At 35.9% G+C, this 14,584-nt stretch overlaps 2 protein-coding genes across 4 annotated transcripts in view; both read left to right on the top strand.

Moving 5' to 3' along the window:
• Window positions 1-14,584, top strand: part of Ets65A (DNA-binding protein D-ETS-3) — a 100,110-nt gene that overhangs the window by 37,032 nt on the left and 48,494 nt on the right. The gene's annotated exons all lie outside the window — the stretch shown is intronic.
• LOC142986464 (dynein regulatory complex protein 11-like) lies at window positions 234-2,933 on the top strand. Its single transcript, XM_076134978.1, has one exon. It carries the CDS (start codon window positions 234-236, stop codon window positions 2,931-2,933), a length of 2,700 nt encoding a protein of 899 aa, XP_075991093.1.

Here is a 14,584-nt window from a genome sequence, read left to right as displayed (position 1 = left end):
TCCAGAAGATTACAAGCTGCTTATTATAAAAAGGTTATTAGTATAACACACTTCCTCCATGCAGCATATTTCTTGTCTATAACAGCTGCCAAATGCTAATGACTTCTATAAACTGTCATTCTAGACATTAGGAATAACATGAGGAAATGAATTTTACAATGTTAATTTTTACGTGATATATTTTATACAATCGTTCTTTTTATTTGCTTTTAAATTCCTAAGTAAACGCCAAGATGTCGAACAAAGACTACTATATCCGATGGCTTCGCCTCAAGGAACAATTTCAGCAGACCTTGATGGAAGATGAGCGTATTCAGGAGCTGGCTGTTAACATGATAGGCATCAAGCCTCAAGCAACAGCAGTGGAAATAGTCGCAAGAGCCTACGCTAAGTACTGTGACATTTACAACAAACTGTGTGATTGCTACGATCAAATGACACAGGTGCAAAGGCGACCGTACATCAAGAAAATTATCGATGCACTCACCTGCCGCATTGTGGAACTTAAAAGAACTTTAGAAGAAGTGGAAGTCTTCGAATACACTTACACCGATAATGCTTTGCAGCAAATGTTAATAAAACCACACGATATTGATATAATATGCCCATTCTTCTATCCATTCGAAATTAGGCAAGCTGAAATGCAACATATTATGGACGAAATATTTTCCGGCAACCGTATTGGAGACCCAACTCCGACGCCCTCAGAAATAGAGCGAAGGGAAGAACTTAAAAGGGAGGAAGAAGAACGGTTGCGAGAAGAACGTGAAGCAGAAGTAAAAAGAAGATTAGCTCTCGGTCTCGATCTTGAATCTGAAACATCGATACAGCTGACCCCTGCTGAACTAGAAGAATTGAGGCTTCAACAAGAATACGATACGAATATTAACAATATACAAAGAATGGAACGGGCACGTATTATTACCAGAGAAAGCGCTCATAAAAAACTAAAAGACGAAAACTTATATTTAGAGTTATCGGGATGTAAGAAACCACCGGCCAAACTAGACCTTAGAACTAAAGCTGCCAAACTGATTCAGCGTATTTTAAATAAATTCATGGAAGTGAAAAGGAAACGTATACGAGATAATAAATTAAAAGAAAAACTTGATATGATCATGACATCATTTCGACAACCTTCAGCAAAAGAACAGCTAGAAAAGGTCAAAGAAGTCAGACGGAATTATAGACGTGCTTATTACGAGAAATTCCTAGAGCAAAACACTAAAGAAAAAGCTCGAGTGCTAAGATTAAGAGAAGGAAACATTATGGAAGATATATCCGATGAACTAAGACAATGGTTCGAAGAGTGGTTTAATAATGTTCATGTTTTTGATGAGTTTCCTTATCCCGATGAAGGAGGCTCAATACTAATTGTTAAAGGGGAAACTTTTACTATCGATGAATATGTTGAATGGAAAGATGCTGAAGAAAAACGGATCAAAGCTGAAGCGGGTGCTCCAAAAACTAAAGAACAAATTAAAGCTGAGAAAATGGCTGAACGTGAAGAGAAGAAGCGATTAGCTTTTGAAGCCAAAGAAAAAGAAAAGAAACGAATTATCGACTATAAAAAGTCACGTATGAGTCCGGACAACGATCCCGGTATATACTTTCTTATTAGTGAAAATCTTGCCGCTTTACAATTAGCTTGGGCGAGTTATGAAGGTCAGTGGAAGAATATTGACGAACCGGACGCCGGCTTGAATGCCATCAAAGGTCACATGTTGGAGCTCATGACAGAAATCGCTTATATGGAGTGTAACGTTGAGTTAAGACCTATAGTTGATGAAGCAATGAGGTTAGAATTAGACATATTAAAACAAGCTTTGAAACGGGATTATGAAAGCGTCGGCCTAAAGGTACCCATGACTCAGAAGAGAAAAAAGCCTAAAAAGATTAAACCTCCTAAACCAGAGAAAGTTAGTCCACAAGTTATGTTTCAAAGTTTGGCTGATGAAGGTATTGTTCGCCAGTATCCTCGGTTAACACTCGACGAATACTGGGGCGAGAGGAATTATGCCGCTGCTGATTGCAGGGCTGTGTTGTGGACTCCAACGTTTCCGGAGCCTTGCCTTGGTGATGTCAAAGAACAGGTTAAAATTAGATGTATTTTAACTCTAGGAGCCACGTGTCCAGGTATAAATAGAACCCAATTATTAGTCGGCCCTAAGGGAGCGGGCAAAAGGTCTCTAATTTACGCCATTGCTACAGAAACGAACGCTTTACTTATCGATCTGTCACCAATGCATATTTATAATAAGTTTCCTGGTCCGAAGAACACAAAAACAATGTTCACTTATATAAATAAGATTAGTAGAATGATGCAACCGACGATTATTTTGGTGGATGGAGTGGATAAGATGTTTTACAAAGCGGTTCCTAAGGAAGAAAAGATGTTTGACCCTCAGCGGCTATCGAAAGACTTCTTCAAGGAGATAATAAAGCCGATTGGAGTGAATGATAAGATATTAGTACTAGGGACAGCTACTGAACCGTGGCTTGCGAAGACTGCAAAGATGGTAAAAGTATTTCCCTCAACAATAATGATCCCGCGTTCTGATTACGCGAGTATATCATTTATACTGACAGATATTCTGATGAAGTATCACGGCGTAGATCGGGAATTCAATGTGCATTCATGTGCACAGGTATTACGAGGCTACGATATTAACACAATAAGGAAAGTTGTTGAAAAACTGCTGGCAGGGAAACGTCGAGCGGAGTTAGCTTTTAAGCCTTTAGATCCATATGAGATAGTCGAGGGTGTGCTCAGTGATCCTAATGGGGTGTGTACGGATGCGTTCGATGCGGATATGTTCAAGCAATGGTATTTGTCGTATTCTACCTGGGGAGTCAAGTACCAGGAGTATATGTTGATGCTGGAGTCACAGTTAATTTACAAGCAAAAGGCGGATAAGAAAAAGAAGGGATAGTCTATCAATTATTCTCTGGATTAAAATTGAATGATTTGAGTATAATTATCTTGTTTGATTACCTTTACAATACTTTTATTTGGGAGGAAGTAAGGTATTGGTAAGAGTAAGTTCAGAGGAACTTACAAGCGTCACTATTGCTGTAAATTATACCATGAGAGCTTGAACTAGTACGTAGATTATCAATGAACTGTTAGTTTATCAATCTAACACAGGAAACCTCTTTTAATTTCATTACTATAAATAGTAGTCATAATATCTCTCATTGAACTAAGTAACTAAATTATACATTATACACATTTCTTTCATCTAAATGGATGAAAAAAAATGTGTATTTTGTATTATAATTTTATAATACAAAATTTCATAGATCCAAAAACACGTTGCACGAATAACTAAGCCATAAAAATAAATCATTTTTAGATAAAAAATGTAACTCGATAGCACTCCATCTACCCTTACATTGTGAAAGGAATAATACAATGTAGGGTTGGGGTGCGACGCTACCCTCTGTACTTTTAGTTTGGCATGATAGCGATAGAGGGCGCTTTATTGCAGGGCCATTAACATCCTTTCTGTAGTCTTAGTAGTGTTTTTATTTTACACGAGATGGCGTTAATAGTTGTTTTGAAGATTACTGTAGCTTTTGGTGGTGTTTGTGAGAGAAGAAAATGTTTGATGGAAATGATAGAATGTCGAATATTTGTCGAATTTTTTAGAGTACGTTTGTTGTGACTAACAGTTACCTGCACAATGACTAAGTTGTTTAGATTCTTAACAGATTGAACACTTACCGATAGAAAAAATGTATTAATTAATTATCATTAGGCGAGCCCGCCGTTTCTCTAGGGCTCAATGTTAGGCATAAGTATATTTTCGTGCATGGTCATTTAGCTCTCCATAAAGGTCTCTACAGGCAGCTAGGAGACTAAGTTTGCATAAAGTTGAATAATTTGTAGTTGCTCTGCTACAAGACAGGAATTAAACTATAGTTTGCCATGTTTATGATTTCATACACCTCTACCTCTGTATTCTCCTTCAAAAGAAAATATTATAGATACGAGAAGGTATCGTAAATCGTTTTTTGGTTACGTAGCCAACGGACGGTTCGATAACAAAGACCTGAATAACAGCCTAAATTAAACCTGGAGTGATCTGTGCTATTCAAGAACTTTAGTTCTAACATCAGTAAGAGATCCATCTGTGGGACGTCTGCGCTAAGGGTTGCTTAACTTTCCTCGGTATTCGGTTGTAAAAAATAAAAATGAAAAAATTCAAAGAACAAAATACTCCCAGATATCGCCAAATACAATTAATTGCCTATAAAATACAAACATACAAATCAAACACCAATCAGTCAGCGACTAATAAGGCAAATTTCCAAAAGTGGGTCTTAGGTGTTACCTCAACAATGGCCGGGCTTACACTGAACCGGGTAGTGCTGGGTTCACCTCCCGGATATGCCTGTCTCCGCTCTCCGCCGCCATTTCCGCGAGGGGTACCAGGACACCCCTCTGAGGGGAGGGGGGGTCTCGACCCACCCCACACGACAATAGGTCCTTTATATCTTCCTACAGCTAATCTAAGCTGATAATATGATTAGACCCTTTGTGTGTACGTATGGTAATCGAATGGGTATTCTCGGTATTTTTTAATTTTTTTTTTCGGAGATTTCTTTCAAGGGTAGGTGTGATATTGTAATATAAATAACTTGCCCTAGTATTGGTGAGGTTTTAGTATAGTAGCTCGTAAATAAATCATATTTTATGCACAATCATTTAATCAAATTATGTCTTCCTAACATTACGGGGTGTCAGGCAGTCGATTGTTTAAACAACAAAGTCATATAGTCTGGACTGTGGTCAGCACTTGCGTTTCCATCGATTAACCTTTGGCCTCACCGTTTCGGACTTAAAATGCTTTCAACTCTTAAAATGTTCTAGTTTTGTGTGATATCACGCGGACAACGTGATTTTTTTCATATTTACTGAAAGTTCTATAATGCAGATAACATATTATTATCTGTATCTAAGGTGGAAATAACAGTAATTTTCTATATTGTTACATAATATCTATTACATACCATGTCTGTACATATATATTAATTAACGTGAACCTAGTGCGTATCTATGCAAGTAATTGCGTAGGTATTATTCCGACTGGCAAGTGCGTAGCACGCAAGCTTCCTTTCCAGCAGAGTTTTATACAATAAAACAACGCATCTGATTATAATTTAAACTTGCAGTTCCTGAACGTTATATTATATGAAAATAGACAATTTGCTGCACTGTAGTATAGTATTTTATTGATTTAGGTCAAATGTTATTTACTTACTAGCTGACCCGCGCAACTTCGCTTGCGTCACATAAGAGAGAATGGGTCAGAATTTTCCACGTTTTTGTAACACTTTTTTACTGTTACTCTGCTCCTATTGGTCGTAGCGTGATGATATAAAATATGCTTTTTTTCACGAAAAATATTCTTAAAATTATTTATATCAAGTCGCGCTAAGGCATATCCGCCATTAAAACAGTTGCCATGACAACGGGATTTTGTTAATTTAATGTCATTATAATATTGATTATTCGCGACTTCGTTCGCCACCTGAATTTTCCCGGGAATGCGTCATTTTCCCCGGGTAAAAAGTAGCCTATGTCCTTTCTCGGGTATCAAAATATCTCCATACCAAATTTCATGCAAATTGGTTCAGTAGTTTAGGCGTGATTGAGTAGCAGACAGACAGACAGACAGACAGACAGAGTTACTTTCGCATTTATAATATTAAGTATGGATGACCGTTCTTACAATTTTAACTCGGTAAGGCGGTAAATTTCGGAAAGGTGGTTAAGAGGGGATTGGAAAAATTCTAAAGCCTTATGAGAATAAGCAAGCAATTCATGACTACTCTTTTCAAATGATTTACAATGCTGTTGAAACATTGATAATGTTGCAACAAGCAGTCCGTTCCAGCGACACCCAGATTATAAATCGTAATTCATTAAAAAATCTTTAGGATTTATTCTACATATATTTTAGCGCAAACTTTGTTTTATAAAATGAACTCTAGTGCTGTAGGTACTGTCGAGTATCAAAAGTTTGACATTTGAAACGTACTGCCAAAATAGTTCTTACGACGACCATCAGAGGCGCTGATCAAGTTTTCATACATAGTTTCTCGATGACTAGCCGGTTTTCGGTAGTCGATAGGAGTAGAGAATCGAGCCTCTGGTATTGATACTGATGATAAGTATTAATTCATGGTATTAAGGCGAAAGTGATATTACTTTGCCATCTTTGTGACTCGAATATAGCCGGAATACATCGAAGAATGGCTTTTGTGGTCAAGCTGAGGATATGGGTCTGCTAACCGCTGTTCTCAATCAAGCTGGAGATTGGTATGCTCCTAGGTTTATGGCAACAGAAACGTCCCATTTTCTTAGGATCAGTATGAAGACCAAAAATATGTACAACTAGCTGACCCGCGCAACTTCGCTTGCGTCACATAAGAGTGAATGGGTGAAATTTTTCCCCGTTTTTGTAACATTTTTTACTCGTACTCTGCTCCTATTGGTCGTAGCGTGATGATATATAGCCTATAACTTTCCTCGATAAATGGCCTATCTAACACCGAAAGATTTTTTCAAATCGGACCAGTAGTTCCTGAGATTAGCGCGTTCAAACAAACAAACAAACAAACTCTTCAGCTTTATAATATTAGTATAGATACATACATTTTCGTGTAATAAGCTTAACGATACAAACGCATAAAACAAATGCCTCATATAATGAAATTTCTAATCAAACGGTGTTTGCTTGAACTTCGAAGTTGGGTTTAAATGCCAACCATTTTAAATTTATTTTCTTACTGTAACTTGTACAGCTAGTAAATGAATTAGTTATCGAGTTTATAACTGCCTTCGAATCAAACCGGGAGTAATAGCATTAGCTTCCATCGAGTCTTTTTTAACAGCCAATCAGTTATAAAATGTTGAAGTTTATTTCAATATTTCCATTAGCTTTACTTACCTTTAGCCTCAAATGACAAACGAAAAATGCAACTGCTGTGCAGACATTTAGAATTTAAACTTTGAGTGCCACCATTGCTTTGCTTTCAAGGAAATAGTAATTGTCTTTGAATTTTACTGTGAAAAGATTCTTGGAGTATAAATATGGGTGGATAATATAATAGGTACAATCGCGGATTTATCTATACTAATCTATACTAATATTATAAAGCTGAAGAGTTTGTTTGTTACGAACGCGCTAATCTCAGGAATTACGGGTCCGATTTGAAAAATTCTTTCAGTGTTAGATAGCCCATTTATCGAGGAAGGTTATAGGCTATATATCATCACGCTACGATCAATAAGAGCAGAGTACCAGTAAAAAATGTTACAAAAACGGGGAAAATTTTGACTCATTCTCTATTATGTGACGCAAGCGAAGTTGCGCGGGTCAGCTAGTCAGTTATAAAATGTTGAAGTTTATTTCAATATTTCCATTAGCTTTACCTACCTGTAGCCTCAAATGACAAACAAGAAATGCAACTGCTGTGCAGACATTTAGATTTTAAACTTTGAGGCTAATGGATGGTCTTTGAATTTTACTGTAAAAAGATTCTTGGAGTATAAGTATGGGTGGATAATATAATAGGTACAATCGCGGATTTATGTTTATATAATAAGTTTCCATGCATTGGGAATCATTGTTTTTTACTATAGCGTCGGGAGAACTATGGTTTATCCACCGTTTTTATGTTTGTATAAAGTCCCCACGAAACATGTGCAAATCTTAGTGCGGGAATTGTCTTTTAAATCGAGAAAGCGAGGGATTTATGGACATCCGTGATTCGAAAAACTTGAAAAGCCGTCGGATACGATCATCACTCCTAAACAGTCGTGTTAGTCCATGATTAGATTGGGTTGGGAGCACCATAGAATAGAAAAGCCACTACAAACTGCCTAGTTTACAGGAAACTAGATCAAACTACAGTAATCTATACTAATATTATAAAGCTGATGAGTTTGTTTGTTTGTTTGTTTGTTTGTTTGAACGCGCTAATCTCAGGAACTTCTGGTCCGATTTGAAAAATTCTTTCAGTGTTAGATAGTTCATTTATCGAGGAAAGTTATAGGCTATATATCATTACGCTACGACCAATAGGAGCAGAGTAGCAATAAAAAATGTTACAAAAACGGGGAAAATTTTGACCCATTCTATCTTATGGGACGCAAGCGAAGTTGCGCGGGTCAGCTAGTTACTCATAATTTTGAAGTAAGTTTCAAATAAATAAATGTGAAGTCGATTAATTCGAGTCTAAAACTCGCTGGGACCGCGTGCCCTGAAGGAAGATAAGTCATAGAGCGCAGAGCAAACTAATTTAAGTATTCGGAGCTCCAGCGTTTTCAATAGAGACGACGTTTGTCTCTGAACAAAGTGATTTGTTCTTTTTAACGCCTTTTTGATACGGACATTTTATGTATATACCAATAATTTATTATTATATTATAATACATACATACCTAGTAATATCACACCTGTTATACTCGAAGGCTTAGGCGGAGAGGAAGGGGGCGAGCCTTTTATATCGGACAATTTACTACTCTTAGCAACTATTGCGAAATATTTTAAAAGAACATTAATTATATTGTATTGATAAGATTTTCAAGACACAGCTACATGGATAATGTAAAACCAAAACTTAAACATTACTTTCCTGATTATGTTCATTTAATATTCAGTTTTTCAATTTTAATCAAGCTACAATAATGGAACATTCCCTAATTCAACTCATTGTGTCACACATGCTGTAATCTATAATACACAAAATACAATTTGAAAATCAGAGTCGTTGCACCACAACAACTGCTACCTATACATAACTTAGTCGAGAACTTCTGCCAACCGCGAACCTTGTATACAATTGTATACAAGGGTATACAAGGATCGCGGTTGGCAGAGGTATACCAAAATTCAGAATTTAGACATGGGTGACTCATATTCACATAATTACTTTGAAACTAAACAGAATTCTTAATTATAATCTTGCATGACAGGGCGCTCTACTAAGTTGGGACCATACACAGTGCCTTATACAATAAAGAGACATTCTTTAATAAGCTACTACGTCAACTGTCAAAACACATACCAAATTAATGAACAGCTAAAATCACGATAACATTGGCATGTAACCTGCCGTGTAATTAGAGTGATACAGGAACACAGGATGCAACTATCAGAGATGCATCGGATCTAATGGACGTATCCGCTGGCTATGATATGAATTGTTATCATGATGTGATAACGAGGACGTGGGCCATTCGATCTGTCATCCCTGATACAGATTACATCGTACAATCAAATTGATTGTGTAATGGTTTTCGTGTTTCTGTTTACGTAAAAGGAGCTCTCGCCGAACTATTTTGTAGTAAGTTTATAATTTGAAATTTTCAATTTTATTAGATTTTGAAGAAAAAATACCTTATCCTTCATTTAAAAAAATATTTTTCGCGGTGCTCATCGGTCGATCTCTGAGTCTCTCGAGATCTCGTCGAGCTCATCTGTGAGTTAAACAACGCTTGGCGCGGTTATTCCATAAATAGGTGACCGCAAAGTGGTATTCAAAATGAGCGTCTCCATGCTTCGGAGGGCACGTTGTCAAAAACTAGCGTCAGAAATAAATTAAAATTTAAATAAATCAGAATTTCATACAAGTTTTTTCGATAAATCAAAAATCAAAATCAAATCATTTATTCATTTAGGTCAAATATTGACACTTATGATAGTCGTTACAATTACTGAATCTACCACTAGCTCGGAAAGGGGGTAGAGCCTTATGAGAAGAGCTAGCAAGAAACTCACGGCCACTTTTTTCAATCGCCAAAAGTTTTACAATGTGGTTGATACAATAATTGATCATGCGAGGAGCTGCCAACAATCAGCGATATAGACTAAACGTCAATTAAGTTAAATGAGTATAGCTAGGTTATTTATTAGTCTATGATCATACCGTATGTTGGGAGCACCTACTAGCATGTGATAATAAGAATATGGGCAGCAAGTGAGCACACTGGTTGTGAACATTATAAAAGAAAAAAAGTGACAGTTTTAGGAATAACATCAAATTGTACGTAACATCACCTATTTGCATCATTAATTGCCCATATTTTACAATATTTAGACCTACTGCTACTGAGTTTATACAATTTATAGCAAAGTTCCCTAATTTCAAAGAATCCTAATCAAGCGAGCGACTAATCCCAAGAGCTATTGTCGTTTAGATACTCATCAATTCTGTAATAAGCTTTCCTAACGAGATGTTCCTTAACAGCAACTTTGAATTTTGGCAGGGGTAAATCCATGATAGCTAGCCGGTTGTCGACAGTATCTAGTGGTAGAGAATCGCGCTACTGGTATTGGCATCTCCAGACGTGAGAACAGTATTGTGAAGATCGTAACAGACAAACAATAGGAGTGAACCTATTCATTGTTTCTGCATTAATGTTGAATGACATTAAATGTCAACAACTAATATTACACAATAACGTCACATCGTGTTAGTCTTCAGCATAGATGGAATATAGAAACATAGCCACGGAATCTGGACGAAATCCATATTTTTTAAATGTTTATTAGGCTCCCGTAGAATTTAGATTTGGAGAAAAAATACCTGTACTCGTACTTTCAGTTGTAGCGATCAAATAAAATGATTTGAATTGCACAAAAATAATGCGTACGTAATATGTAAGCACATAGTAATTTTCCGCGACCACTAAACATTAAATCTAATAGCTTAGACTTTAAAACTGCTAGCGCAGCTAGGTGTTCTCAATTGTCTGCTTTTGACTACAAGTAATAATAAAGCAACCTATAATATAACCACAGACAGACAGACACGTCAAACTTATAACACCCCTCTTTTTGCGTCGGGGGTTAAATAAAAACAATCATCCTTTTCCTAAAAAGTAAATTGCTCACACATTCAGAATTATTATGAACAAGAAAATGAACAAAACAAAAAGATCATTTTAAAATCAGTGAAGGTAGAAACAAACGTTGAACAACTCAGGTATCATACGAACAATATCGGATGTTACCGAGAACTGCGCTGGTGGGAGATAAAGCGATGCATTCAACGCTAGTCGAGCAATATCCGATCTGAAATACCTATAGCATTGCGCTTTTTAACGGAACGGTTTATCTTCCGTGCTTTGTTAGAAGGTAATGTAATGCGTTGATTAAAAGGGATAATCAAGGGGTATGAATAAATAAATAAGGAAATACATAGTTATTAGTTTTCAGAATAAGTAATGCATTGAATACAAGTATTTTGAACACAAACACATAATAATTTATACACAATTTACATCTAAAGTAGTAACACATTTGAGGCCGTAATATGGCGTATTGTTGGTTTTCCTTAAATAAATAAATTTATGTTTTTTGAACATTTTATCTAAGATTACTGATAATATTAAACTCTTAGTCATAATTTCATAAACATATGTGCTACTTGGTGAATATAGGACAAACTGAAGTAGTTTTCAAAAGCTTTATCATTTTTACGTGTGTAGTAGACTGATTCCTAAGTTCTTTTTATTCTGTAAAGAAACTGTACAGAAAGTGAGACAGTAAAAATACTAAATCAAATAGAAACATCATTTTCACTGGTTCCAAAAGGAACAGCGCTTTGCAATTTATATTTCAAAAGTAGTATGCTCGCAAAAATGTAAACATACGGTTTTATATAACAAGGGACACCGTTGAGCATTTGTTTTGACTTTTCTTTTATATTAATAAAAGCTATGAGCCAAAAATATAGTTCGGGGTACTAATACCAGTTTGGAATTACATTCTGATTGTTTTTTTTATTAGAATTAATTCTTCAAATAAATATAGTAAATTGTGCTTGCTCACTCTAAGTGCACAGGGACATGCGTTTTATATCTTAGAACAAAACGTAATAATTAACGTGGAACTCCGCTTTAGACTACCTACAATTATTTTACTTAAACAGTTTACAAAGTATGGGAGCGGATTGAACTTAATCTGACTATAATCGCTTCTTATTTTTATTGCCTAAAACTTCGAAGCTAAAATTATTAACAGTCTATAAGCCGTAAGCTCATGCACATCGCACAATTTTCATACTATGCAAATTTTCTCTCCCACGTAATATTGCACCATAGATGCATCGCTTTGTTGCCTCCTGTGGCAGCGTCTGCATTTTAAACAATGGATACCTTCGTCAATGTGAAGTTCTATTTTCATTTTGCCGGTTTATCTATGATGATTTTTGTAAAATGGAGAAGATGTTTAAATAATTGAAGAAAATTGAAGAAATAGGTCATTTACATGGTTTTTGTATGAGTTTTACTCCATATAAATATTTTAAAAACCCTAGATCTTGTATACCCTTTGCTGTTTCTTTGATTATCAATTAATTCATCTTTGTGTGATGTATTTTGTCAATAGATGTCGTTTTATAAGGCTTTATTTATAATAATATAATAAATTTAACCCATTAATGTCCCACTGCTGGGCAAGGGTCTCCTCCCGTAATGAGGGAAGGGAGTATATAATAGGCCTTGAGTCCACCACGCTGGACAAGTGCGGGTTGGGGACTTTGCATGCCCTCAATAATGTTTTTTTTCAAACAAATTTTAAGGCATGCAAGGTTTCCTCACGATGTTTTCCTGCACCGTTGGAGCATGTGATAATTATTTCTAATACACACATAACTTCGAAAAGTTATTGGTGTGTTGCCTCGGGTTCGAACCTGCGACCACTTGCGTGAGAGGTGTCAACTTATACCACTCGGCTATCACTGCTCGAGGCTATATTTATCTAGTAGAAATACGTTAAGTAATTGGAACACTTCCTTCCGAAGATTATTAAAATATGGAAGTAAATTTATCCTTATAAGTATTGTGTCTCGTAGTTTATAAGTATGTTTTTCAGCTGTTTGGTTACTATAGTACAAGCTCTGTTATGTTTGGAATCAATATGACTGTGTGTGTCCTAATATATTTAAAAGTTCGTATTTATTATTCCTGTACCGTAGGTGAGTTGTCCAGTAATAAAAGTATTTATTATTTCCAAAGTAGACTCTTCAATTAAACTGCTGTATGTTTCCATTTTCGATTTAATTCAGTTCGTTGTACGTTTCGACTTCAAAAAGTGTAAGCTGCTTTTATTATGAAAATTAAATCTCGTCGAGTTTATTGTTCGCGAGTTGACGCTACCTTCAGAGAAAGTTTTGATTGAAAAATATAGTTGTTCCTTCAAATGAAAACTTCTGATATTTGTCTTTTGAAGGTGTTTGATACAAGTAAATAATATAAGATATGTATGTACTAGAATGAATTTTGATGATGCTTTATTTCTGCTTTGCAGTTATCTTGGTTCTTGAAATAAATTAACGAGACCCTTATTATTCTTGGAAGAAAAAAAATATATTTTGGATGTTTTTACATCTTTATGTTTGTTCTAAAAGTACGTTATAAAATGTCAAAGATTTTATAATAAAGAATCTTCCTAGAATAATTAAAACTATGTAATTACTCATCCATGGTTATTTTCCGATCATGATATATTCAACCTAACCGTTTGTATAAATCGTGTACCTAAAAGTCGTTTCCAAAACAATTTCTGTTCCACGCAGACAATTTAATATTGCCTAAAACCAATCGTTGTCAATGCACCACGAATTGAAATACAAAATTGAATCATACAAAAACAAAAATCTCATACAGCGTCATTTTTGAGAGCAGGCGTCTCCGTCTAATTCAGAGGTGGCCCCCCTTCTCCCCCACTCTTCGCTCTAAGCTCATTTCCTGTGCGACGGCTGGCTGTATTAATTTTAAATTAAGCACAGATGTATGGATGAACTGACGATCCTTTGCACTTTGTACGTATCGATAGGTTAAGAATTGTGCCCTAATTTAGTGTGTATTGGGATTTGGTGTTTGGAAAGTTGGATATTTGGTGAAACTAGTTTTGGAAATGAATTTATTACTAGTTTAGGTTGTCTTGTTGTCGTCCTGGCCGATTTCGGCTACGGCGGCCAGTTTAATTGAAACCAGCCAACTGTGCAGGACTTTTAGATTTCATAGCTCAACTTAACAATTATTGTCTAATTGTTAAGCTATAGTGTCCAAGTGTGTGCACAATACACAGGTACACTCTCTGTTCCTTTACTCTCATAGGCTGGTATGACGGCTAAACCGACACGACCAGAGAGAGGTCAGGCAGAGGTCGACAGCATTACGTGCTCTCCGAGGCTCGGAGGCCTAAGACCTCAATTTCCTAACTCCGGTCAATCTCTGAGAATTTTTAAACAGAAAATCTCAGAAAAGACTTTTTGGCCCGACCCAGGATTCAAACCTAAGACCTCTTGCTCGGCAGTCGCACTTAAATAGGCACTTAAAATTTAAAGTCTTTCGTTACAAGGTGATTCTAAATTCGACGAGTGATACTATTTACGCCGACGAGGAAAATATAAAAATCTCTAAAATCTAAGGAAATAAAATGTGACATCACCACTGATATATTTACGGGATAGTAAACTAATCTATTATAATATTACTATTTCTTTTGGCAAAGGAAAACATTGTGATGTAACCTTGCATGCTTAAAAGTAGTTATGAAAC

The sequence above is a fragment of the Anticarsia gemmatalis genome, chromosome Z (genome assembly GCF_050436995.1).
Source record: "Anticarsia gemmatalis isolate Benzon Research Colony breed Stoneville strain chromosome Z, ilAntGemm2 primary, whole genome shotgun sequence".
In the NCBI taxonomy this organism is placed as follows: domain Eukaryota; kingdom Metazoa; phylum Arthropoda; class Insecta; order Lepidoptera; family Erebidae; genus Anticarsia; species Anticarsia gemmatalis.
This window is presented reverse-complemented; position numbering and strand designations above follow the sequence as displayed.